This window comes from Pholcus phalangioides, unplaced genomic scaffold (assembly GCF_987345545.1).
Source record: "Pholcus phalangioides strain wild (caught in Gottingen) unplaced genomic scaffold, Ppha-v1.0 ptg000010l_1, whole genome shotgun sequence".
Classification (NCBI taxonomy): Eukaryota; Metazoa; Arthropoda; class Arachnida; order Araneae; family Pholcidae; genus Pholcus; species Pholcus phalangioides.
The window spans coordinates 41,859,972-41,887,359 of NW_028301603.1; the positions used below are offsets into that span (position 1 = coordinate 41,859,972).

Consider the following 27,388-nt stretch of genomic DNA (forward strand, 5'->3'; position numbering starts at 1 on the left):
GCCACCAGATAGCGACTTATCCGATACGTCTGTCACACATGAGAGTAATTATTCGATTTAATTTATTTTAAGACCGTATAAATGGACCGTAATTTTTTTTTTTACTTATCTCAGTATCTCGCGGCACCCCGGTTAGGAAACACTGCTCTATGTTATTAAAAACATGTGGATAGAATAAAATAAGAATATTCTGTAGTTTATACATTACCTTAAAATACGCTTAGATTACCTCGCTTACAACAGGGGTGCACAACCACGGTCGGTCGCAACTAGATCACTGGTCAGCTAGGGCAAGAATGTATTTTTCATCCCCTTATAATCTTTAGAAGGGTGAAATATTCGTTCCTTCTGTGGTCCGGAACCCGGGGCGCGTAATTATGTGATCCCTACTCTCTTAGTAAACAGGAAGCATTAGCACGCCGGTGATTGGTTACTGCGAGCAAAAAAAAAGGTAGCAAGACGTCACGAGAGGCGGAGTTTTGGGAGAAACTGAATTTCAAAGTTCATTAAAACGAAAAATTAAATCATTTTTTTTATTGAATCAGTAAATAATAGCTGGGCTCGTAATTATTGTCTTCTCGATACACGTGAACCGCATTTGATTAAATCAGAAACAAAAATGGAAGCATTTTTTTAGTAAATCAGTAAATGATAGCAAAGATAGAAAAAAAAAATTGAATGGGTTTCAAACCGAATGAAACCCAAAACCTTCGGTAAGTGAGTATCGTACTATAGCCATTACTCCAACGGTGGATGTCGGATTCAAGCAAAAATCAAATGTATCTATTGTAGAACGTCGCCAGCAAATATTTCACCATGAGTGACGTAATAGTTCATCACTCATTTCGGCCAATCACGATGCGCGAAATTTCTACAATGTAGCTAGAAATGTAGGGATTGTTTATAAGCGACATCAGATCCCACCGGCCCCCCCCCCAAAGTTGCGGTCCTGTACACAACCCTTTTAGTCATCGGGCCACCCCCCCTACTTTATATAAAATCCGAACTAGAAACGTTCAGCTACATTCCCTTTTAATACGTATCTCTACGGAAAATAGAATTGCGTAGCAAAAGAGAAAAGTAAGAGTTCATGTGGCAAGCTATATTAAGCATTTGTTTCATACCACATGAGGAATAGCAAATATGGCCCCTGGGCCGTCATTTCAACTTTTTCTTGGGGGGGGGGACAAAGCACATGTATTCAATGTATGTGTATATATATGTATATATACCATTTTTAGTGTATTTTCAAAAGCCAGGGCACCCCCGCCCCCCCTAAATTACGGGCCCGATATGACCACGCAAAACCCCGACTTACGAACTCATTTCTGTCCGAGCATTGATCCTAAGTCAGAGGTCCTTAACCTTTCAAACACGGCGCTCCAAATTGAAACTTTTTACGAAGACCGCGGGTCACCAACTCAAGTAATTTAGTGATTACTAGAAGGGTCCAATGCCCCCCCCCCCCCCCCACAGAGTTAAACAGAGAAAAAATAATAATTGAAACGACTGTCATTTATTCGGAAACTATTTTTTTTAATATTAATTGTCAATCTTGATCAGTTTGGAAACATTTCTTTAACTAATTCCGTGAAGGTCTTTGATTAATAACTGATTAAATTAATTAATTCTGAGACTAATTCTAATCTGAAATCACTTTAAATGATTCTTTAATTATTTATTCCGGTAATTGGGAAATTATTTTCCTTCCCTATATATTTTTAAATCATTTTTTTTCCAGTAATTACATAATTATTCTTTTATTGATTGTGAAATAATTTTCTATCAGAAATTGATAAATTATTCCTCCCATTGATTTAAAAGTTTTTCTTCCACTAATTCTGAAATTATTTCTTTAAAAAATTCTGGAAATATTTCTTTCATTTTATATGAAATTTTATATATGTCTGTTACGGTAAAGGTAAATGTGATAAATGCGGTTATTATGCAAGTACCAAGCATCGTTGGTAAATATGATAAATCTCCCTAAATTTATCACTGTTATTATGCATAGTGTCGAAGCGTCGTTGGTAAATTTGATAAATTTCCCATAAATTTACCACTTTTGTCGTCGATTATGCATAATACCCAAGCGTCGCGTCGTTGGTAAACATGATAAATCGTACTATACGATATACTATACATAATCGATCGTAATATTTGTTATCATTATATTGATTACATATACTAGATTCATTTGGATTTTTTTCCCGCATTTATAGAATTCACCAATTACACTATAAGGTATTATACATAAACGACGGTAAAAAATGATACTTTTTTCAGTATTCATCAAATTTACCAAAAACGCTTGGGTATTTGAGAGGTTCCGCTGTAATAACGGTTTGCTGACCAGTCAGGTTCTTAAGACAATTTTGGCCAAATACAAAAAAAAATACAAAAAAAAAAGACGTGTATAACGCCACTTCAAAACGCATATTGAAGTCTTATTTGGTAGATGCGCCTGCTAATTGCGTTTTGTCTCGCCACTTACAATACCCGACTTCGTTCTCGTGATCAAACGCACATGCGCCCTTCGGACAAAGCTTCTTTCCAGAACCTTCCACGCACCATTTGTCTTCGTTGCACTGCCTGCCACTGTACCATTTCGTGCACACGCATTTGTAGCCGGTCTTTTCTTGCTTGCAGGTGCCACCGTTCATGCACGGTTTCGAAGCACAGGTTCTAGTATCTCCTGTGGAAAGAAAGGAACGATATCATTGGTTTCTTCTGGCATTAAGTAAGGCCCACACTCATTTCCAGCAAATCATTCGCAAATATCTGCTTCTAATATTGCCCTTTCCCTGCACAATTAAGCTATCGGCGGCATAAGCTGGCTACACACTGGCCTAGCTTAGCCCAATGTTCCTTGGTGAATGTTTGCTTCAAGTACCCTCTCTCTATTTCTACTGTTGGCTTTATCGACCAATGTGTGGACAGGCGGATTGGAAGATCGAGAAAATAGGTGGCTCCTTTTGACATGGACCAGGACATCACCAAGTCTTTATCTTCGACCAGCCTTCCAATACCTTAAACATTAGACGGTATTTCCAATGTTGCAGCAGTCACACGTATTGGAATACATACCATTGAAACGTATTAAGCTAGGCTAGTCACGAGTGTGGTCCCAGCTATAAGGGAGGATTCAAGAGTACAGTTGTACCTCGGAACTCGTGACGACTAACGACTCTGTTGTCTCTAATTATTCACAGCGCCAGAAGTGTTGCGCTGCTTGAGCGTTATGAAGGATAGGTGTTGTTAATCATTTTCAACCGCGACCAAAAATTTGTCAATTTCACGACCCACCAGACTATTTTTTTAAAAATTCTTATTTAATATTTTTGATGAACAAAATCTTAAATTTCGACGTCGCTCTGTATCCCTCAACAGGTGTGTCAACAGGGCCTGGGCACAGGGTCCCAAATGAAGCTTAAGGTTCTCAAAAACTACTAAACGTTCTCGCTAATTCTGAAATTATCTCTTTCATAAAAAATTCTTGAAATATTTCTTTTATTAATTTTTGGTTATTTTTCATTAGTTCTGGAATATTTCTGTCATAAAGTTTCAATTATTTTTATCAACTTTTAATTTTTGTTAATTTTTATATATTAGAATATTTAATTTAATTACAAATATTTAGAATAATTTAGTTACTTGTTTAGAACATAAAATTTTAAAAGATATTGCATTTCATGAATTTTATTTTTTATTATCATTATGGACATGATATTCATTTATTGTGAAAATGATTTTCATAAATTCTGGAGTAATTTTTGTCAAAAAGTTTCAGTTTTTTTCATAAATTTTGGAATTACTTTTCATTAATTCTGGAATTATTTCTCTTCCAGCACGGCACTTAATTTTCAATAATTTTAGAATTATTTTTTGTTGAGTGTGGAACTACTGTATTTTACATCGGTTTGGTAATGATTTTCATTGATTCTGGAATTACTTCGGTTATAAATCTTGCATTATTTTTCGATTATTTTCCATTAATTGTGGAATAATTTTACATTACAGTTATGGATTTCTTTTTATTTCTTATTTTTTTAAATTATTTCTAATTTTTAATTTTTTTCTTATTTTTTAATTTTTTCTTATTTTTTTAATTTTTTTCTCATTTTATGAAAATAATTTCCAGCAACCCCGTGCATTCTTAAATAATATCATGCAAACTTGTCCTCAAGAGGGCCCCAAAAAATGTGTGAAAGGATTTATATATGACCCATCTCGAGAGCCCTTACGATTCATGTTTTTGTAGCGACAAATAGTTAAGAACCCTTCATGAACGAGCTTCTGATTTTTGAAGGAACACTGTGAGTGCTCAGCCCATAGACTAAAGATATAAATTATTAATATTAAAGATATAATATTATTCTTACTCTGTGGCTCGAACCCCCTGTACTAACAAATAGTTTGGTTGCTCAAGCACCCAAAACACCCATGACTATGACGACAATATATAATTATCTCTGTGAACAATAATATCCCTAGCAAAGAGAGGTTATTTTTTTGCAAATACATAGATTGCCGGCAACTGAAGCCGGCTCTGAATGCCGAAATCGTTCCACATCGTCAGAATTCTACGAGTAATGAGGTCCGAATTATGACTGGACGGGAAGGAATAGACCAGGGGTTCTTAACCTTTTCATCTGCAACAAACGGCACTGTTTATTTTTTCTAATGAGTTAAATCAGTGACGCAGTTGGTGCATTTATAACAGGACTCTAAGTGAATTTGTACGATTCAACCCTGCGAATAAAGTTTGGGTGGTATTTCATATCTCAAGAACCCCTGGCTGTGTTAATGGATTTAAACAATCCATCTTAGAAACCCCTGTGAACCAAGTTTGAGTCGTGACCCATACGTTAAGAACCCTTTTGAAATAGACGCATTCATATATTTGATATATCGTTCATTGAACTCACTTTTCTCGCAGTTCTTTCCAGCAAATCCCGATGAGCACTTGCACGTGTAAATGTACTTTCTATTATCCCATATACAGGTGCCTCCGTTCCTGCAAGGGTTCGGCGAACAAAGTTCTACAGCTGAAATTCGAAAAGAAAGTACATTCAGATAAATGTCATGGCATAATGAAATGTTCATTATTCTGCGTGTTTGTGGATGGATATAATCACCCCCCCCTCCCCATGTGTGGGTCTGACAGGGCTTTATTCTGTGGTGCAGAGACGATTTATATTATTTTTGGGGGGGGGGGGGTTTCATTAATTTCTATTAATTCACCAAAAAATAGAACGTGAAAAATCAGTCCTGAAGCCCACCAGACTACAACCTAGGGCCCTGCTGCAGATTGTGGAGAGAAGGGTACACCCATCACCTTGCAGAAATTACCTGTTTCACAATTTTCTCCAGTGCTGTTCGAATGACAGGAGCAGGTGTAGTTCACGCCTTGTTGCCTGTGGCAAGAGCCGCCATTTTGACAAGGGTTGCTGATACATGGATCAAACTCTGCAAAACATTGTAGGCACATTTAGTCAAGAAATCTCAGTAAGATAATTCGGAAAATTGTTCGTTAATTCTTCATTAATAATTTCCAGTAAATTAATGTCACCTTCCTCACACCTGTGTCCTGTTGCATTAGATGGACAAATGCACTTGAATTTAAGATTGTTGATCCTTCTGCAAGTGCTTCCGTAGTAACAAGGGTAGGACCTACAAGGATCTGCTTCTGAAATAGAAACGATGAAAACGTATGTAAACGGAAGAGTTGCTGATACAGTGTTCATTAATAGTGGAGTCAATAACTACATGCATGCATCTGAATTTAATTGTTGAGCACGTAAAGTGTGCTTTATTTACTCATGAGTCGATGCACAACAAACTTATATTTCATAACAGGCTATTCCAGAATTCTACCACTAAAATGAGAAGAGCGGTAGTTCATAAACAACAAGACAAACAACTTTTTCAATAACATCTAGGGTCACAAATGACGTTTTTTGTTTAGCGGATGTAAACATGGAATTTAAGCCGTGGCTCCATTAGCTGTAAGGGTTAATTATAAATCAGATTTAGCTGTTGTATCAAAACTGAATTATATTCCGTGGTGTTTCTAATCACACCTCTCGATGTGTCACTCATGGTTATGTCACTATACATAAATCATAAGCATTGCATTACCTTTTTCACATGTTGATCCAGTGTATCCCATCGGGCAATAACACGTATAGTCATTGGAAGTCCCCTCGTGGCACAGTCCGCCATTCAAGCAGGGATTCGGATCGCACGCTCGATTCACTATCAAAAAAAGTACCAAGTTGATTTTTATTTGGAAAACATTCTACAAACAAAACACACACACCGAAATTTCTATTCCAAGATCATTTGGTGATTATGAAAATAAAATAAATGTTGGTTATGTATGTAGCTGAAAACATGCAGGTGCTTATTTCGCCCATGTTATAATTCATAAGTGCGTTTTTCTTTGTTCCTTTTTGTGAAATGTTCGTTAAGGGTTCTCCTACTTTTTAACATGGTAAACAACTTCGTTACGTAGAAATAGTTTTTCCATTGATTTATTTAAAATTGTTAACACATATATTTGATTGTGAATGCTATGCTAGTACAAAAATTTTAAATGTCTCTAATATTTAATTTTTCCAAAATTCTTAAGAAAAACGCATTAAAAACTGCTTTGGCGCATGATAAAATTGCATGCAATCATTGTAATTGAATAAAAAACGATTCTAAATAAAGAAAACTGTTTAGTTCATGAAATGGTGAAAAAGATTGAGATTTTGTCGACTCAATCTGATTTCAAATTTATACTTTCATTCTAAACTATATTTAAATTTGTATTTAAATTATTATTTTTTTAAATTTTAGCTCAGGTATTTATGAATGGATTCAAATTTTTCCGTCCTTTTAACAACTGAAGTTTCTTTTATTTTGAATCACTTTTTATATTGAGTTTTATTGATGTTATGATATTTATCATGCTCGCACGCTGTTTGTCAGGACTGGCAGAAATTTTGCCTTCACAAAGGGGGTGAGGGGTGGCCCAAAGCGAGGGGGGGACCCTTGAAGGTCGTGCCTGGGCGTGCTCGGTTCTATACTATACTATACTATTGAAGTTCTAAGTACTGGCATAGGATAGCAAACACAATCAAATATACGTGGCAGAAAGTTGAAATAAATCAATGGAGAAATCTATGCTCAGATGGTAAAATGTATCACTTTTTCGAAATTTCACGATGGCAAATTTGTAAACAATATTTTGCCAAAATGCGATACTGTGGCTTTTTGACTTATTACAATTTGCCTCCGTTGGTTTCTTATAAACTGAAAGGGAAAGACGAAGTTTTGCCACTTTTCAAAGTTCTTACGAACGAGACTCTGAAACAAGAACAACTAATAATACACGAACAAAAAATATTCCTTAAAAATATAATTATTAAAATATTCCGCTCATAACATATATTTGCATACCGTCAAACTTAGTCCTGCGTACATGACATCATATTAGTAGAGTTTTTAAGGAAATTTTTTTAATTTTAAAAATATCCCACTTACAGTGCTCGCAGTTCTTGCCCTTACGAGTCTCAGGACAGTTGCAAGTATAATTCAGACTTTCGCCCTGGATACATTTTCCACCGTGAAGACAAGGCTTCTTATCGCAAGGATTGATAGCTGTTTGGAAGTGTACGAAATGATGAGTTATTATGTATATTTCAATTGGAACAAGAGATGATAGGGAAGTATGAGAAATTAAGAGCAGAACAGGGCAATGATAGAACTAAAATCGTACACATCGGAAACTATTGGGACCACTATATTTACTGAATTACTCATACGTTAAACAAAAGCTGATAAACAATATGATGGCAGTAGAAAAATGAAATATCGATATCTTACGTTGGTGCTAACATGAATCTAACACTAGGTTCGGTTGCTTCATCGGTCCGGAAGTAAAAAAAGGTTCAAAAAATCGTTTTCACGCTCGTACGCAGCATTAAAATTAACACTATATGGTATCGCATTATGTATGGTAATTTGCATGCTGCACACCGTTTTTAAACGAACAACCAATTTTAATTCACTATTATCACAGATAGTTTCGATTTTGTTTGTTTGACGGTAACATATGGTCTGATCATTGTTCTTCTTTTGCGGTTAATAATGAAGCGCAATATTATTATTGCACTTGAACCAGTGCTGCCATCTGTAAGAAATATTAAGAAAAAAGTCTTGCCCGTCAGTTTCAACTGTTTTCATATTCGGCACACCAAAAATGCAATTGCTGAAATTCTGCTTCAAATATGGAGGCATATGGTGAACGGTTTTATAATAGGCGCTAACGTATTACCTGTGCAGGTTGCCGACATGAGACAAACTATGTGGTAATGCGTTGGAAAAAGGGATTACTGTAATTGACATTATCATCGATACTATTATTGGCTGTTCATTTCTCTGGCACGGATAGTGCGTAAGTACCTCATGCAGCAAGAATCATACACCGGTGTGCAAGAAATATCATACCCTATGTTGTTTGATTTGATGCTGCACACCGGTTTTAAACTAACAACCAGTTTTAAGGTTTATAATAGAAAGTTCTTTTTTTATTGATAGATGGCAGCAAGGGCACCAACGCATCGCTTTTCATCTTGTGAATAATTATAGAACAAATGAAAATCGTAAAATATCCTATCGCCCGTTAGTTTCCTTTTTGGCACACCAGAAAACAATTGCTGAAATTTTGCAGTAACAAAGACATAGTAACCGGTATCAGCTCAAAGTAGTTTCTCACAAGTATGACTATAGGGAAAAACATGTAACAAGTCAGAAGGTTAGGAAAATAAACTTGTCTCTTATTACGTTTTATTTTCGAGGATCGGCAAATTATTGCTCTAATTTATGCCAGTTCGCGAGTGGAAAAAAGAGAATTATATTATCCACCATCTATGAGGCTTTTCGAATAGACGTCATAATTAGCATCACTCCTGAGGGACATACACTGGATGATCCCCATAGAGATCAATGTTAAAATTGCCGATTTTAGTGTAGAAATGCGGAAATTTAGAGGGGTTTTCCACCACATCAATAATTTTAAAAATTGAATTGAATCTTTCGTTTTCGAAATATTGAGCTCGCTTAGAGATACGAAGCCTAGAAAATTAAATATAAAATAATTAGCCAGACCCACTTTTGAGGTGAATATCCCATGCAATAACATTAATATTTCATCTTTTTATTTATATCTTCCCAAGAGAGAAAATAAGAATTAATGTCTCCGTATTGTCTTATATTATCCAATTGCATCAATCCATACAGTTTAGGATTTTTTAAATTAATTATGGGCGCATATAAATTACATCGATGAACCGCAGTTTTAATCACGCATTTTTTGAAGTTAAAAATAAATTCGAAATTTCTAGCTCTCATTAAAAAGAAGAAAAAACGATTCATTTCTATGATTCTTTAATTCAGATTTGTTTCTTTCATGAACAGCACAGGAAGTCGCCATATTGGATATCTTGTATGTCCCTCAAAAAAAAGGGGAAATATCACGTGATCCGAAAAGCCTCATTAAGCCAGGTACTTACTCGACTCGCAGTTCTTGCCAGTATATGCTTCTAGACACTTGCATGTGTAAGTCTCACTCTTATCTTTGCCTCCGATACACTGCCCTCCGTTCAGACAAGGTTTCATAGTACAAAGATCATCAGCTAAGTATTGAATAAAAGGATAGAGTTTAGTTCTCGCGTGGTCTACTAGTCGGAAAACAAAACACATAAACGCGTCTCGGTGTAACGGTAATCAAATTAAATAAAGTTCATAATACTCCCTCTGACTTACCGACGCATTTTCCATATTTCGCTTCGATTTGTTCTCCACAATCACATTTCTTCACGTAACCGCGCCATATCTGGACGAAGCTGCACTTGAATTGTTTTCCACCGCAATCGCATTCTGCGTGAATAACAATACACATAAGAACTCAAGAAGCTCGTGACTTTAGAATCTAGGTCAGGGGTGGCCAACTTCTTTCTGTTCGCGGACCAACATAATGGTCAGCTGTAGCGCGGGCCGCATCAGCGGTGCAACTTCGGTGAATAAGCCGCTCCATTATTGATTGTGTGAATTAATTAGTTAGTTATTAAATTAATTTCGCCACTAGAAATAAGAAGTTTCTAAGCAGTTTGTTAATAAAGAAATCTGCTGTTGGAACCGATAGTTCAAATGATGAGCTGAAATTTAATTCTTTCACGGTACTTTTACCTTATCGCGGGCAGCACAAGATCACTTCACGAGCCACATGTGGCCCGCGGGCCAGCTGTTGGCCACCCCTGATCTAGATCATTGTTGATAATACAACTCATTGGGCTTGCCCAGATAATCAATCATTTCCGAGGAAAATTAATTTTACAATTGGTATTTTTCATAGATTTCTCAAAAGCGAAGATAATTATAACAAAAAATATGAAATATTAGCTGGTTACCAGCGGCTTCACTCACGTGGATTTGACAATCTGAAAATTACTCGGCGATGATTCCCCATGTAACATTTGAAACCTTCGAGATCCCCTTCCCTGGGAGGATGAATTTTCAGAAATCCCATCTTAGTGGGTATCTACATCATAAAATATAATGATGACTAAATTTCATATTTACGCCTTCAGTGATTGCGGCCTAAGAACAATCTCCCCCCCCCCCCCTCTATCATTACGGGGTTAAGTCTTGCAAAATCCCCTCTCAGTAAGTCTCTACAACACAATACAAAAATACTGACCGAATTTCATAGTTTCCCCGGCGTGATCGAATTTCGATAAACCCTCTCTTAGTGAGTCTACGTCATGAAATGAAACTATTTTGTCCTTTGAAGACCAGAAACACCCCGCTTCTCATCTGGGAGAGACATCGAAGCGTTCCCGAAAGATGGGTGTATCCGGAAAGTTTATTAAAATCAAAGAAACAGTCACCTCAGATGAAGGCAACAAAATATAAAATTTTAAAAAAATAATTGATACAATCATCTTGAAACATCAGCAATCGTAAATCTGGAACATATACAAACAACCTAAGCCAATGAACAATCAAACTTATTTAACAGAATTAAATCGATTAAATCCCACTTGATACGTCCTTGTCGCCGATGACATAATTTGTTTCTACAGGTGAAACTACTGACTAAATTTCATGAATGTTACCTTTGACCCTTCTTTATGACTGTCTTAGAAGTCTAATTTCAAAAAAAAAACTCTTCTTTGTTAATTTGTTCTTACCAAATTTCATGAATTCCAGCGATTTCGGCTCGGCGTGACTTGTCTATGTTACCTTTGAACCCCCCCCCCCTTCCCCCGACCTCCCTTAGGTGCAGAAATTTCGAAAAACCTCTTTTTAGTGAGTCTTTACGTCATGAAACAAAATTTCTGACTTATCATGAATATAGCTTCAGTAGTTTCGGCTCAGCGTGATGTTACCTTTGAACTCACCCCCTTTAACCCCCTTAGGAATCGAATTTCGAAAAAAAACCCTACTAAGTGAGTTTTTACGTCTAGAAAAAAACTTCCGACTGAATATCATTCAGTGGTTTCGGCTGGAAGTGATTTCTCTGTTACAATTGAATCCCCTTATGAGGGTATTCTTCTCTCTCCTTTGGGGAACGAATTTCGAAAAACCCGTTTTTAGTGAGTCTTTGCGTCATGAAATAAGGGGCCGTTCAAGTATTACGTCAGCAATTTTTCAGACCCCCCCCCCCGTCAGCAAAACTATGAACCCCCACCTTGTAAGCAAAATTTTATCCCTGCCCCCACCTCCTGGCAAAAATTTGGTGGGATCAGAGACTGTACATGAAGGGGGGGAGGGACAGAGGAGGTCTCCTGCCCCCCCCCCAACGACCAAAAAATATTTTTTTAAATTGCAAAAAAATATTTTTTTTTAAACTAAATGAAAATTGCGAAAGAAAATACCTATATATGCTATTATTATAAATTTCTGTTAGTCTTCAAATAGCATTGAATAAGAACATAAAATTTGTCTTTAAGAAATTCATTGTTACACACCCTTTAAGCCACAAATACTTAATTTATGGCCCACGGGCTAAATGTGGCCCTCGGCGTTATCTGATGTGGTCCGCCATGTCAAACCTGATTTTGTGAAAATTAACTAAGCGGCACATTTACACATAGCTTAAGTGACCCATGGCACAATTCCAGAGTATTTAGGCGGCCCGTGGTACATTCACAGATCACTTAAGTGACCCGCGGAGCAGTTCCAGAACACTTAAGCGATCCGTGGCACATTTAGAAATCCCTTGAGTGGCAGTTGTTAGGCTAAACAGTTTTAGGCTAAACGCAAATTGAGTCGCGAACACACCCCACGAGTAGCGAGGGGATGCGCATATTGGAACGCGTTCCCAGTGCACGAGCGTTTTTGAAAGGAAAAGATTTCGGGGAACTGGAACCTTGTCATTTGGAAGGCTCCCGGAGCCTGGATTATTGGTCATTAAAGTTGACATTAATGAAGACAACATACTAAAAAGAAAATGCGGGAATGCGCTGAAAAATATACATAAAAATACCGTATATAAAAACGTGAACACGAAGAAATAATAAAAGATTAGGATTGATGACAATTCAAAATTAGAGAATAATTAAAAAACTATTGAAAATTCAGATGTTTCTGATGAATTATTCCTTAAAAAAACTAAAGGTACAGAAATTAATGAAAACTTATTACTTACATTAATTAATCGAAATTGAAAATGGATAAAAATTAAGGTGAATTTAGGAGGGATAAACATTTTAATGAAAATTAATGAAAACATATAAAATTTAAGAAAATTAAAAATTTAGAATGAATCACACAATAAACTTAAATATTATAATAAATATTATAATAAACAGAAATTGGATTAATGAATATTCCGAATTAATGGAATTTTTCCGAAATTAATTTCCGATATTAATCCCATAATGAATGAAAATTTGGAACTTGTGAAAAGTTAAAACAAATGAAACGATTGATCACAATTTAAAATTCATAAATAATTCCAAAACTGCTGGAAATTCATATTTAATGGAAAAATAGATTAATGAAACACCAGAATTAGTGACCGAAAACCGAAAACCGTAATTGGTGAAACGGGGTTCCAATGGATGGTTATAATCCATCAAACCCGAATTAGTGAAATTAATAATTAAATTTCAAATTTAACAAAAAATTATTCCTCTATCGATCGATAAAATATAATTAATGAATATTCGGAATTAAAGCCGAATTCAGAAATTTAATGGAAAATATTTTGTAGGCTATTAAAAAAACAAAAGTAGATTTTTCTCTAAAAATTAATAAAAATTATGGATGCATAAAAATTAATGAAAATTCAGAATTAATGACAATTTTTTAAATTTGGAATCAAAAAATTAGTGAAAATTCCGTGTATGAATGAAAATAACTAAATTAATGAATCCCATAATGAATTCCTAAATTAATGAATCCCAAAATGAATTCCGAAAAATAACTCTATAATGAATTAAAATTTAGAGCTAATGAAAAGTCAAAACCTTGGAAAGAACAATAGTATTTAATAAAAACTCAGAAAGAAAGAAAATAATTCAGGAAATAATTATAGAAATAATTGATAATATATGTAAATAACGTTGATATTAAACAACATTTTTCATAAGAGAATACGAACTCTATCAAAATGACGGTTTAATTTTCAAAAAACCCCTACCGAATACGAAGAATCGTGCGCGGGGGACACGAAAATCTGCGGCTCAACCGCAGCGCCAACGAGTGCGCGCGTACACGCGCTTAGCGTAGTGTCATCTCGTGTCTCAATTTGCGCTGTCCCTCTGATTTCCGTTGGTCGCAAAACAGAGTGCTGCCCTGCTTCGTGTCGCGAACGCTGCACGTGGCTCAATTTGCACTTTGCCTTAGAGGCACTTAAGCGACCCTCACAGTGCGTGCTACATCACTCAAGTTTCCACCGGCATATTCCCAGATTACTTGAGTGATCCGCGGCATAATTACGGATCACCTGAATGATACGTGGCACAGTAGGGAGATTGTTAGTTCAGGTGCCCACAAACCACAGTTCAGGATACCATTAAGAATATTTCATATTTTTATAAAGGGTGGTTGATGACGTAAGCATCATCCAACCCCCCTCCCCCCTTGTCATCAAAAGTCAACAAATCGGAAGCTTCCTCCATCGATGCTGACGTAATACTTTAAAGACCCCTAAGTCCAACTGACAAAATTTTATATTTGTAGCTTTCGGCTCGGTGATGATGAATCAATCAGTCAGAACATGTTACTTTATATATAGATATAGATTACACACGATATCACACCAGGAGAACAATTATAAGCATAATTACTTTTACATCTTCCATTTCTCAAGGCGTATCCGGACGGACAGCTAGTTGCATAATCTGTCGAGAGATGAAGAAAATTGAAAAAAAAAATGTTAAATTTCCATTGGACATTAATTTCAAAGTTTATAATGACCAAATTTTAATGAGTTTCCCAACATTTCAAAATATTTCAATCTTGAGTATTCGAATTAGCCTAAACCTGAGCACCGTGAGTTAAAAGAAAATTCAGGTTACCTAAGTTGCAGGATATTTCAGAAAAGTCCATTGGCGTATGAAAAAGAGGGTTTTGGGGGTTCTAACTCCCCCCCCCCACCCAAACCGAAATTATCGTGTTACTTTTCGGGTAAACCCGGTAAATAAAAGTAACCCCCCCTCCCAGAAGAAAAAAATATTTGAAACCCCCCTCGAAAAAGTTCTACGTATGCGTATGTGAGAAAGACTATGTAACTTTAAGATAACCAGTAATAGGATAGTGATATTAACTTTACTGACCACAAAGTTTTAATACAAAACAATGGTTTCAACAATTAGTTCTGATCACATTGTCCGACAAATAATCTTTTAATAATCGGATAAATAGACCTTCTTCTAAAACAACCACATAGCAACGTGGGGGCGCCCCTTCCCGTTCAATGGAAAACTGTGCTATTGGAATATGCGGAGGTGGACATTCACACCCCCCCCCCCGTTCACTTTTTATAACGCTTTGGTGACCCCCCCCCCCCCCCCCCACCCCGATTGAGGATCCTGCATCTGCTTATGACCTCCAATCTATAACCACATTTTGGACATTATACTTCTATTTTCTTTTTTTTTTTCTTTTTTCGAGGGTGAGTTGTTCTATAAGTGTCTCTACCTAGCAGTCTTACTTGCGTATCAAGTATTGTGCGTGAAGCTGTAGAGATTCCTCTGTATTTCAAATAGTCAATGATTGAATATCCGTACCGTTTGTAGGGTCTGTTGCTCTATATGGCAAGCCTCTCAAAATGAGAAGATAGGCTCAGATTTATGCCACGAAGTTGCATAACCCATAGAAAACCAATCGGCCAATTCTGCGCATCTTGCGGGGATCGAATCCAAGTATATTCAGTGCGAATTCTTTCCGATACCCACACGACCACACAGCGGTACAATAGATCACTCTCTTTCTTTCTGTCACTGCACTTGCCACGTGATGTCTCATAGACGGCGTCTAATCTTTTCTTCGAAAAATCATACACAGTAAAACCTCACTACAATGATACTCGATACATTTCATTTCATTCCGTGCACCGCCCAGGCTCTATCGACCATTGTCAATTTTAGCCATTTCCCCGGATGAGGGGCCTGGGCTGTGTCGCTATTATTATATGCATATAATGCTTTATTATGCATATAAAAATATAAAATACATGAACATTGAATATAAAAACACATTATTAAAAAAAAAAGTGTATTCAGATTTAGATATTTCTATTATACAATATACAATTTATTCCGATGAGCTCTTCTGATGTTTTTTTTAGCTTTATTGAGCTTGAGCCCTTCGCTGTGACTAGGTCAGGTCCTGGACCACGCGTCTTCCTTCGTTGGCTTGTTGGCTCGGGTGAGCCCTCCTCCGTGGCCAGGGCAGGTCCTGGGCCACGCGTCTTTCTTTGTTGGCTCGGGTGATCCCTCCGCTGTGGCTAGGTCAGGTCCTGGACCACGCGTCTTCCCTCGTTGGCTTGTTGGCTCGGGTGAGCCTCCGCCGTGGCCAGGGCAGGTCCTGGGCCACGCGTCTTTCTTTGTTGGCTCGGGTGATCCCTCCGCTGTGGCTAGGTCAGGTCCTGGACCACGCGTCTTCTTACGTTGGCTTGTTGGCTCGGGTGAGCCTTCCTCCGTGGCCAGGCCAGGTCCTGGACCACGCGTCTTCCCTCGTTGGCTTGTTGGCTCGGGTGAGCCCTCCTCCTTGGCCAGGCCAGGTCCTGGACCACGCGTCTGCCCTCGTTGGCTTGTTGACTCGATACTCGATACAGCGGCAAATCCCTCTACAACGATATTTTTAAGTCTTGTTTGGAAATGTTTTTACAGCCACCTCGTTGGGCAATTTGCCTGCTGTGGCCTTTGTGATTGTATTTGTATTAATGCCTATAATCTAATATTAAACTGCTACATCTCTATATAACGATAATCTACCTACAACGATATTTTTTCGTGATCCGCAGAGTATCGTTATATTACACTGTAAGAGAATGTATTCGAAATGACCACCTTTTCTTCTTTTTGTGCATAGCAATAACATTACACAATAGGTGTCGCTGATGTCACAAATTGTGGTGATTCAACAACCAGGAATCGGTTTTTTTCTCCCAATAATTCATGAATTGATATAGATGAATCAAGAATATACCTTTCGTTAATTATAATATAACTTTCGAATATTTCCATCAATCATTCGAAAGTTACAAGAAGTTGCTATTATGTAACTTCGTTTTTTTTTTATAGAAAAATTTAAAATAACTTACTAGAATCCAATGAACTGAGATGTAAGGATAAACGTGGATGAGCCGAAATCAGAACCAAAGTCGATACAAAGAATCCTAAAACCAATTGTTTCTCGTCTAGCATCTCAATCTGTCAATATTTCGAAAAAGATTCGACTTTGAAACGCGTTAGGCATTAAGGGCGTCGCATTTTATTATGTTTGTCTCAGCAATATCGTGCAATACCCCGGACGGGGATATGCAATATCGCGTACAGTGATACTCCTTGCCTAAATCGAAAGAAAACGCTACCAAGCAAAGATAAAGAATGTCTCTTATTGTCTGTTCTGATAAAGACGAGAAAGGAGGGGGGGGGGGGGAACTCCCTCCCCCCCCCCTTTTATCTGAAAAAGACATGAAAGCCATTCTATAGCGTTTACAGTTACCGTAAAACATTGTGTTTCATTTTCACTAACGATTTTGGGTTTGCCAAAAAACATGAAAAATGAAAGTCTCTCCTTTTAGGTCTATCGATATTACAATATAATTGTGTCAATTTAAACAGAAAAAGGTCGATGTCCTTCAAAAACGCATTCCGTTTTATACTACTTACATGCACCTCGTACACATTCTTCTGGGAAATTTCTAATGGATTGGTTAAATGAAAAGGAAATGTGTTTTGTGTATGTGTATATGCAGGGGCCCTGGCGTATTTATGTTTTCGGAATTAGGCTGTCTGTCTAGCTTCCATACATTGAAGTGAAAATGCAAAACGTCTAAATTCTGATATCACGTTAAGTATCGTGTTGAAGGTCTGCCTGCTCTCTGCGGAGCGACATTTTCTAATGGGAGCCCGATTCGCATTCGCGCCTATTTCGATACTGGGAAATCGCCTCCCGATGAGAGTCCAGCATGAATTATTAGCCCGTTTTATACTCGATAAACATCACAAAAAAAATCATCGATGGTTTATTTAATCACGATTTCTCCGGTTTATGATACATATTCGCCGAGCATTTTGGTAAGTTTCATAAATTTCCCTTAATTTATCGCTTTTAACGGCGATTATACATAATACCCAAACGTCGTAGGTAAATTTGATTAACTAAAAAATTATCAATTTTACCGGTGATTATGCATAATACCCCAGCATCGTGTCGTTGGTAAACATGATAAATCGAACTATATGATATACTATACATGATAATTCATGGACGTATTTTATCATTATATCGGGGTACGACCATAACATTTATCTATCTATCTATCTTATATATAAATGTGAAAGTATGTATGTATGTATGTATGTATGTATGTATGCTCTTTATACAAATCTACAGTTTTAGACTGATCGTTGCCAGATTTTGCATATATACCAAACAGGTCCGGGATTGAACCGTAGGCTACTTTAAAACTTCGTCAGAGCTGGGCAAATGCCCGAAATGGGCAAAAAACTGTCTGGCAACAATGGTTTTGGGGCCCTCAACAATCACTTTCGGAACGTTTACTTTGGTTACCGTGGTTCCCAACAATGCGTTTCAGACGTGTATGTATGCCTTTACAATGGTTTGTCACACCTTTAATTCTGTTATTATAACAGTTTATTCCTTTATAACGGTTTGTCACTTTTCCAATCCTCCCAGTAATTGAAGAAAACCCGGGAAGCGCCGGGTATTTCAGCTAGCCTATATACAGGGTGGCCTGTAAGTGATAATGCGGCCTTTATCTTATCAACTGCCCATCGTATAGGTATAGTTTCAATTTAAAAAGTGCTTAAAACGAGTTTGAATAATATTCGCTGTAGAAGCTGGACATATGGCGTCACTAACAACAGAGAACAACAACTACGGCGATAAAACTGGGAATAGAAATGTTCAACGCCAGCTGATGAACTCAATGCTTGCCTCAAATCATCAGCACTCTACTTCACCAAACACCAACTCTGGCCAAATCGCTACATTGCAATTTACTGCCATTAGTGAGATGGGTTGGAAGTGAAGGTGCTATCTATCGGTGGTCGCCTCGAGTTTGTTAGGACATCAACACTCTGGCACGAAACTAAAAAATTATCATTATCCACCAACATGCGAGTTCAACTGCAAAATGACTATCATTTTCACATCAGTTGATCAAACTTGGCAATGGAAGAATTCCCGTAGACCCAAGCACTGGACTGATAACGTTCCCAAATGGATTTTGCCAGTTATTATATATATAAACTCAGTTCAAGAACTTGCAGACAAAGTCTTCCCAAACATTCAACAAAATGACCAAAACCATGATTGGCTTTCTGAGAGCGATTCTGGCACCGAAAAATGACAGTGTGAACAAGATCACAGACATTTAGTTCTATATCCTGCAGAATTTCTGAACTCCTTTGGATATTCCGGGTGTGCCACCACACAACTTGACCCTCAAAGCCGGAGCACCTATAATGATTTTAAGAAATTTGGAGATACCGATACAATGGCAACAGACTCTGCGTGAAGAAATTGCACACTTACATCATTGAAGCAAGGATTCTAACTGGATGTGCTGGAAGAGAAGACGTCTTCATTCCACGTACCCCAATTATCACTGAAGAAATGCCATTCACTTTCAAGCAATTACAGTTCCCGATTCGTTTAGCTTTTGCCGTGACGATAAAAAAAGCGCAAGGCCAGTTGTTAGTAGTGGCAGGTATCAACCTACTTGAGCCCTGTTTTTCACACGGACAGCTTTACGTCGCCTGTTCGCGTGTTGGTAATCCTAAAAATTTGTACATCTACACACCAGATGGACAAACAAAAATATTGTGTATCCACAAGCGATTGCCTGAAGTTTTTAATTAAAATATTTAAAAATGAAAGTAATTTTTTTTTTACTTAATGCAGAAATATTTTGATTAAGAAATAATTAATAAGCTATATATATGTAAATTTTTTACAGGGCGGGCAACGTCGCCGGGTATCAGCTAGTCTTCTATATATATAAAATTGATTTTCTGTGTGTCTGTGTGTCTGTGTGTGTGTATGTTCTCTATACAAATCTACAATTTTAGATCGATCGTCGCCAAATTTTGCATATATACCAAATGCGACCCGACTTGAACGATAGGCTACTTTAAAATTTCGTCAGACCAGGGCAAATGCCCCAAATGGGCAAAAAACTGTCCGGCAACAATGGTTTTTGGGCCTCAACAATCACTTTCCGAACGTTTACTTTGGTTACCGTGGTTCCCTAGCAATGCGTTTCAGACACGTATATGCCTTTACAACGGTTTGTCACTTCTTTAATCCTGTTAGTATATGTATGATAGTTTATGCCTTTATAATGGTTTGCCACATTTTCAATACTCTCAGTAATGAGGCTTTTTGTATAGACGTCATAATCATCACCATCATCGCTTTGAGGGTCAGGAAAAGGGTGATCCCCATAGAAATCAGTGCTAAAATTGTCGATTTTACTGTAGAAATGCGGAAATTAGTGGGATTTTCCGTCTCTTCAATAATTTTAAAAATTGTATTGAATTCTAGATTTTTGAAATATTCAGTTCGCTTAGAGATATACGAAGCCCAGGAGATTAAATACGAAGTAATTAGCCAAACGTATACTTTTGAGTTGGATATTCGAGCAATATCATTGATTTCAACTTTTTATTTATATCTTCTCAAGCATGAAAATTAATGTCTCTTTTGATATTTATTTGCATAAATTCATGTGGGTTAGGATATTTTAAAATTAATTATGAGCCCGTGAGAAGTGCATCGAAAAAATTCCACAGCTTTAACTAAGGATTTTCGGAAGCTGGAACAGACAGATGGATAACTTGAAGTTCGGGGGGGGGGGATCGAAATACCTAGCGCCCCTTAAAAAAAGAAAAATATACATTCATTTCTACGTTTCTGTGTTAATCTATATTTTTTTATTTCATGAATCGCGCAGGTCGCCATATTGGTTAACTTGGACACGGTTTGTATGTCCCTCAAGAAAAAGAGAGGGAGATATCACGTGATCCAAAAAAGCCTCATTGAAGAAAACCCGGGCAGCGCCGGGTATTATAGCTAGTTATCATTATATCGGTGTACGATCGCAAAACTTAATTATTATATCGAGGTACGATCGTAAAATTTTTTCTCATTATATAGGGATCCGACTGTATTTATTACATATAATAGACTCATTTGTAATTTTTTTTATGTATATCAATTTCCCCAAATATACTAGTATTATGCACCAGTATTATGCATAATCACAGATGAAGGCGATAAATTCCAAGTACTTATCAAACTTACCATTGCCACTTGGTTATTATGCATAAACTCCAGTAAAAGTGATATTTTTAGTACTAACCAAATTTACCAACGACGCTTGAGTAATATGCGTATTCCCCGATAAAAGTGATAAATTTATCAAACTTACCAAGACGATTGGTAAATATGCATAATAATCGGTTATTATATAGAATAACCAATTTATCTCATTTACAATAATATATAAGTCGGATCCCGTTTTAACGAATACCGTTATAGCGAAAATCTCGTTCTAACGAACACTTTCCTAATTCCCCCAGATAAGTTTATATAGGAACAATACAAAAACTTAGAATTCCTTTATAACGAAATTTCGTTATAACGAAGTGATTTCTCCGGTCTCTTGGAGTTCGTTATAACGGGATTCGACTGTATATCTATTCTCTGCTGAATTAAAAAGTAGTCAGAGAGCGATTGCATCGCTCCAATGGTAGGTAAAACAATAAAAAAAAAATTGAACTCATCGATAAGATAAAGTTAATTGATTATATTCCTCTTAATATGTTATATTATCTTAAAGAATACATAAATACAATAAAAATAATAATTCTTCAATATCTCTCTCTGTTATTTCCTACGTATGAACTATCAACTGATTACCGAAACGGGAAACGATTTCTGTAACAGTCTTTTCTGCTTTTTGTCTGCGTATCGAATGGGCGTAAACTCTGACTTCCTAAGCATGTTTGCATCAGTGCAGAGAATATAAAGCCTCCCACCCCTCACTGTTTTTTTTTTGCTGAATACAGTGGGAAGAGAACTTTTCCGGGAAAAATATGTCGAATTCATTCATTTCAGTGTGTGCTATAATCATATTCACCGTTTTTAGTTGTCCATCTGAAGGGAGAAGCTCGAGATATGATGACATCAGCAATGGGATCCATCAGATATCGGAAGGAGGAATAATTTCGGGTGAAAGAATCCTGGCGGCGTCTCCTGAAGATCTGGTGCAGTTTGCTATCACTCGTGAGTTAGAATTACTAATTTATTTTGATATATTCCAGAGAGTAAATTATCAAAGCATTGCAACAGAAATAAATCTGAACAAAAAATGTTCAGATCTTCCACATATGAAATTTTCGATGATTTTGTATACAGGCATCTCTCTCCGAGATTTCTATTTAATTTGGAGGTTGTTATCCGCAATAAAAAACAATAAAATTTATAATTAACATCATTTGTATCTTAATATTTGATTGAAACAATATTTGACGAGAATTTTTTTTTCCATTCAACAGCCAAATGTGGCAAATGCGGAGGCGGAGGAAAATGCATCAAGGACACTGTGAAAGGAGAATATTGCCAGTGCCCGCTTGGGAAAGCTTGGTACTTTGATCCAGGGTTTTTTTCGGATACCAGCGAATGCAGAGGTTTCATTAACATTCATATCACAATAATCAACCGCTATTTATTTATCACCTTTTACTCAATGAATTAATTATAACTATGAAGATGGTAGATAGTTTGATTGACTGTATTTCCGAAATTTGTATATCTATTGAAAAAATAATGTAGCATATCGATTTCTTTTTTCTCATTTTAAATTTTATTTTATTCTTTGAAACGATCAATATACAGACTGCAACTGTGGAAAAAATCAAGACAATTGCACTTTCATTGGTAAAAGACAGGGTTACAAGACCGAGAAAAATTGTACATGTAAATCTGGCTTCGGAGTGCAAAATGGAAATTGTTCAGGTAATTGTGTTTAAATGTGTAAAATAAGTTATGTATATAATTAAAATACGTCTCATAATCACAATACTGAGCATTTGTTGACGAGCATAGGTTTTGCAATTCGTCCAACAAATATTGTATGCAACCCGAAAAAAATGCGTAATGAAATACTTTAAAAGCTTACATCTCAGAAAGTATTCAGAATCTATGACGGGTGTAATCTCGGCCTAAATACGGTATTACACTACAAAAGTTTTGAAAAATTATTTTACAAAACTTGAAAAATGTAACCGATAAGGTTATTGGTTCCAATCTTTCGAATGTAACCATTAATCTTACTAGGTTTAAAAAATTTTCAAGTCTTATAAAGAAACGTTTACAGTGTAATTCCGACCTATAAGATTAGAGATTTACTCTTAGAGGGGGTTTATAGTTTCTGTCATAAGATTCCTACTACTTTAAGTGAGTATTGGGGTAAGGGGTGGGGTTAAGTCTCGGTTCTTGAAGCACTGAAACAATTTCGATCTGTTAGTTGTAGGGGGGATAGTTATTCAAAATAGTCTTTCTTAAGGCTGGGATTACACCATAAAATTTTGATGCATGAGCTTTTACAAAATTTGAAAAAAAAGCAACTAGTAAGCATATTGGTTACATTGGTTGGCCACAGAGAGCAACAGTCCTACAACGGTAAATCATTCAACCATAACACTTCACTCATAGTTAGAAAAACTGGGGGCAGATGACAGCACTACACATAACAAGCATTACACAGAAACAAAACTTTACGTCAGGTTGCACTACACGTACACGCACATTCCCGCATGTACCGATTCGTTGGGGGGGTTCCGGGGGGGGGGGTACATGTGTGGTGTAGCAGTAGTAGGTAGGGCCTCCAAAAAATAGCTCGGGGGATCCATGATGTTCTTAGGTCAGCCACCTCGTTGGGCAATTTGCCTGTTGTGGCGTTGTATTTGTATTTATTGTATTTATTGTATTTATTCGAGCGAATGTAACAGATGGGCTTATTGGTTACATTTATCAAGTTTTATAAAGGAACTTTATAAAACTCTTATGGTGCAATCCCGGCCCAAAAAAGAGATTTTTTTCTCGATATTTTATGGAGAGGAATGCGTACGAGGTGCATATACGGTTAAGTAGCAGCAGAAGTAGTAAGAGATGAACTCGGAAAGAAAAGTCTTCTGGTCTGTGTCTAGAGCAGCTGTTCGGTCGTGTGGGCATTGTGCTGGACTCTCGTCCTGAGGATCCAAGTTCGAACCCCGTTGACGGAACAGTGGTGGTCGGCTGAAGTTGGTTTTCTGCTGTTTTCCAGCTTCGGGGAGCGACTGCGCGAGCTGGTCTCCCATTTGAAAAAGTCTTCCATAGAGAGCAGGCAACACGATACTAGCATAGCATGCATATTTAGGCATTTCCATATTTTCTTCAGAAAATGGAAGACAGATGGCTGCAGGAACACGAAACAAGCGCAACTCGACAACATAAATACGTTAAGGCCACACATACACTCAGAGCAAACATTCTGGCATGTGCCGATTCGTTAGAAATTTCGTAGAGGAATGTCTACAGGATGCATGAGCGGTTAAATAGTAGTGGTAGGTCTATGCCGAGAATTGAGCCCCGCGGTCCACTTACAACTCGAGCAAATGCGCTACCATATACAGCACTAGAGACCCGACCTTGTTTCCCTTATTGTCTCTGATCCTTATTTTTTTTAAAATTGAAAACCAAAAAAGTTTCTCAGAACTTCGTGACAAGACAACCAACAAATTTCTATGTAATGATGGAAGCCCTACAATTTGCTCTCCAAACCTTTCAGAAATTGTGGGAGTAAGCTCTGCTTGAAGCCTCTGGATCAAATATGCAGTTCGAAGTGTTCGTCTTTTTTTTATTTCTAACTCTTTGCAGCAAAGGACCTGCTGATAAATGGCGAAATTGCAGTTCAAGAATTTTTTGAACTCATTACCTTCAATTTATGTCTTGTAGCAAAATTTACATTTTTGCACGCCATGGCTGATGTACTCGTTCTCATTCCTATGAGTTTGTTCGTAGGAAGTTGACATTCTCCCTAAGAGTGCATACATTCGTGCATTTTCCCGCGATTTCTGAAATGCCTTTCCCTGTTGTATCGCGAATATAAAAAAATTCTAAAAGTTCTTCAGTGGTATTGCCGTCGCAAACCTGAAGAAACGGTGTGGTTTGAGCCACGCCTTGAGCAAATGAAATTTCCTTGTGTACGTCTCGATATAAAAATATCGTGAAATACTCGCACATATTAAAGACAGACAGTTTCTGCAGCATTTATCATCCATTCCTTTACCAAGGAACCGTCACTATAAAAAAACTTGGAATTTTTCACGAATATGTACCTGCTCTCAATGTTAATGATCCATTTCTGTTTCAAAATTCTTCGACGCGTAAATTCTTCTAACATTTTTAGTCAAAAAAAGTTATTTTAAAAGTTCTTTTAATGATTATAATATTTTAATATAATATAATATTATATTATACATATATTATTTATATTTTTGGGACGTCGCGGGCCGCCAATAGTTCTTTCAGTCATCATTTGATCATTCTTGTCGCACCACGGTCATTTTCTGCACACGAGGGCTAATTAGACTGAGACCTACAATTTATTCCCGGTTCCGAACGGCAGGCTTGTTTTTTTAATACTCATCGAGGGGTTGGTGCACTAACCCCTCGATGGGATACTCCCTGTTGTAGCAATTTTCTTCTGCGGTCACGTCACCGTTTTTGTTATACCCCTGTGTCAGGAAAGTTTTCTGACATGGACGAATCGGGTATCGAACTCGCGACACCTCTAAACATCCAATGGTACTTTTGGTGAGTATCTTATCGACCTGGTTCTACCGTGCTATCTTACCGTGCCCATAGTTCTTTCAGGAGATGGCAGTTTGATGCCCGTTTTATTTCGTGGAAAAGTTTGTATTTCGAGTGAGATTACAGAAATCCATTTTCTAAACGAAAGACACAATGGCAATGACCGCCAACATCTCATAACACCCACCTTGTGCCTTTTTTGCGAAAAGTTTAATTGAGAGTGATTGTGCATTCCAGCAAGACACTAGCACGTACTTATACACAGGCTTGCCTCTATAAATTTTTGGTTAGAGAAAAGTCATGAAGTTTAATTAATTAATTATAATTAGCACGTACTGATGAAATTTCCGTTATACGGTCACATACTTTTGCCTATTTTTCGTTTGCTTTTTGTTCAAATTTGCTTGAATCATCTCCTGTAATCTATGGATTGCTGTCGCAACATTGATATTTAGTTCTTTGCATATACTTCTCGAGTAGGCATAAGTATTCTAATGTACTTGTAATACGCACTATGTGCACACATGCATGCACAAGTTGAAAGAAAATTTTATCAGGCATGGTTTGGTGTTGCTATCCAACAGGGAAACAATTCAGAAAGACGGATGCCTTAGTCTCACGTTCTTGTATTCGGGTTATTGAAGTTAATGGAAAATAAGTAAAAGAATAACGTGTGTCAAATGATACTTCACCTGACGACATGAGATGTACCAACGTTTCTCAACCTATCGTCCGTGGATCAGAGATGGGTCCAGGACGATGTCATAGTTGGCAGGCAGACTTGATAACTTAATTCTAACTGAATGAAAAATTATTATTATTTTAATTTCCTTTTTTCCCCACTTGATTTGTACACAGAATAGATAAAAATACAGAAAGCGGAAAAGAAAATTCATCAAAGATGAATCAATTCCGATTGATCTATGCTGGTGGATATAAAAATTCCGTTGGAATACCATCATTGATAATTATCAATGATTTTATTCACTAACATAATTATTCAATTTCTGTAATTGACATTAGTAATATCATTTTAGGGGTTCAAACAAAAAATATTAAAAACACCTTCGTATATAGGGTCTTTATAATTACAGTTCCACTTTGAAATGGTCAAAAAGGAAAACTACAGGACAAAAAATGTTATCAAACTTGGTAATAGTTTACAGCAGGTCATTAGATTTAATTTTCCGCAAAGAAATTCATTTACTTACCACCAGCATGGAATAGCACTGTATGCAATACTGTTAAACGAAATAAGACATGAAGACATCAGTTTAAAATGTTTTTAGTCGTTTCTAAAACGAAACTGTTTGTGACGTTATGCAAAATTGCAATGAATATGGTTTCCGGCAGAAGGAATGCAAATTAGAGTTATGCAAATACGCTTTTTACATCATTTGATTTTTCAGCTTTAAAATTTAGCCTCCTCGTCAGAGTTCTCATTATTACGAGTCGATGATGTCCGTATCCATGCAAGACCGTACTTTACACCGACATGTCCGTAACATTCCTCCAAATATGCTAAGAGCTACTGTTGAAACGCAGTAATGCAATTTAACTTGCTTTCAGAAAATGGTGGACACCACATTTACCATGCTTTGTCACACGTTTTAGAAACGACTAAAAACATTTTAAATCGATGTCTAATTTCGTGTAACAATATTGCATACGGTGCACTTTCCCGCTGGTGGTGAGATTTTGAACTTTTTTTTTTTGCGGAAAATTGAATCCCATGACCTCCTGTAAACTATTACCAAAATTGATAACATTATGT

The 27,388-nt window shown here is 36.9% G+C and overlaps 2 protein-coding genes across 3 annotated transcripts in view; one reads left to right on the forward strand and one right to left on the reverse strand.

Annotated features, from left to right (window-relative positions):
- Positions 1-519: 519 nt before the first annotated feature.
- LOC149081508 (uncharacterized) lies at positions 520-17,089 on the reverse strand. 2 transcript variants are annotated; one of them, XM_089238445.1, is made up of 10 exons: positions 16,829-17,089; positions 14,349-14,402; positions 9,817-9,930; positions 9,564-9,686; positions 7,534-7,650; positions 6,142-6,258; positions 5,573-5,689; positions 5,353-5,469; positions 4,929-5,048; positions 520-2,695 (listed from the first exon to the last, which is right to left on the reverse strand). In XM_089238445.1, the coding sequence occupies exons 1-10, from the start codon at positions 16,929-16,931 to the stop codon at positions 2,448-2,450; spliced, it is 1,230 nt and encodes a 409-aa protein (XP_089094571.1). In that variant the 5' UTR covers positions 16,932-17,089; the 3' UTR covers positions 520-2,447. The 2 variants fall into 2 exon arrangements, with proteins under 2 accessions (XP_089094571.1, XP_089094572.1); XM_089238446.1 differs by lacking the exon at positions 14,349-14,402 and having other exon boundaries at positions 2,427-2,695; positions 16,829-17,070.
- A 4,670-nt stretch (positions 17,090-21,759) lies between these two features.
- The window catches only part of LOC149081509 (uncharacterized), a 119,235-nt gene continuing 113,606 nt past the window's right edge, over positions 21,760-27,388 (forward strand). The window contains exons 1-3 of the mRNA XM_089238347.1: positions 21,760-22,044; positions 22,317-22,448; positions 22,657-22,776. Coding sequence (XP_089094473.1) covers positions 21,855-22,044; positions 22,317-22,448; positions 22,657-22,776 — 442 coding nt within the window. The 5' untranslated portion in view covers positions 21,760-21,854. The remainder of the gene's footprint in view (positions 22,045-22,316; positions 22,449-22,656; positions 22,777-27,388) is intronic.

Excerpts from the sequence above, each read along its gene's own strand:
- LOC149081508 (XM_089238445.1), bottom strand. The coding sequence starts at position 16,931 with ATGCTAGACGAGAAACAATTGGTTTTAGGATTCTTTGTATCGACTTTG. Across the intron at positions 14,403-16,828 it reads TCTCAGTTCATTGGATTCTA|ATTATGCAACTAGCTGTCCG; the intron begins GTAAGTTATTTT and ends ATCTCTCGACAG. Across the intron at positions 7,651-9,563 it reads TGGCAAGAACTGCGAGTCGA|CTATCAATCCTTGCGATAAG; the intron begins GTAAGTACCTGG and ends ACTTCCAAACAG.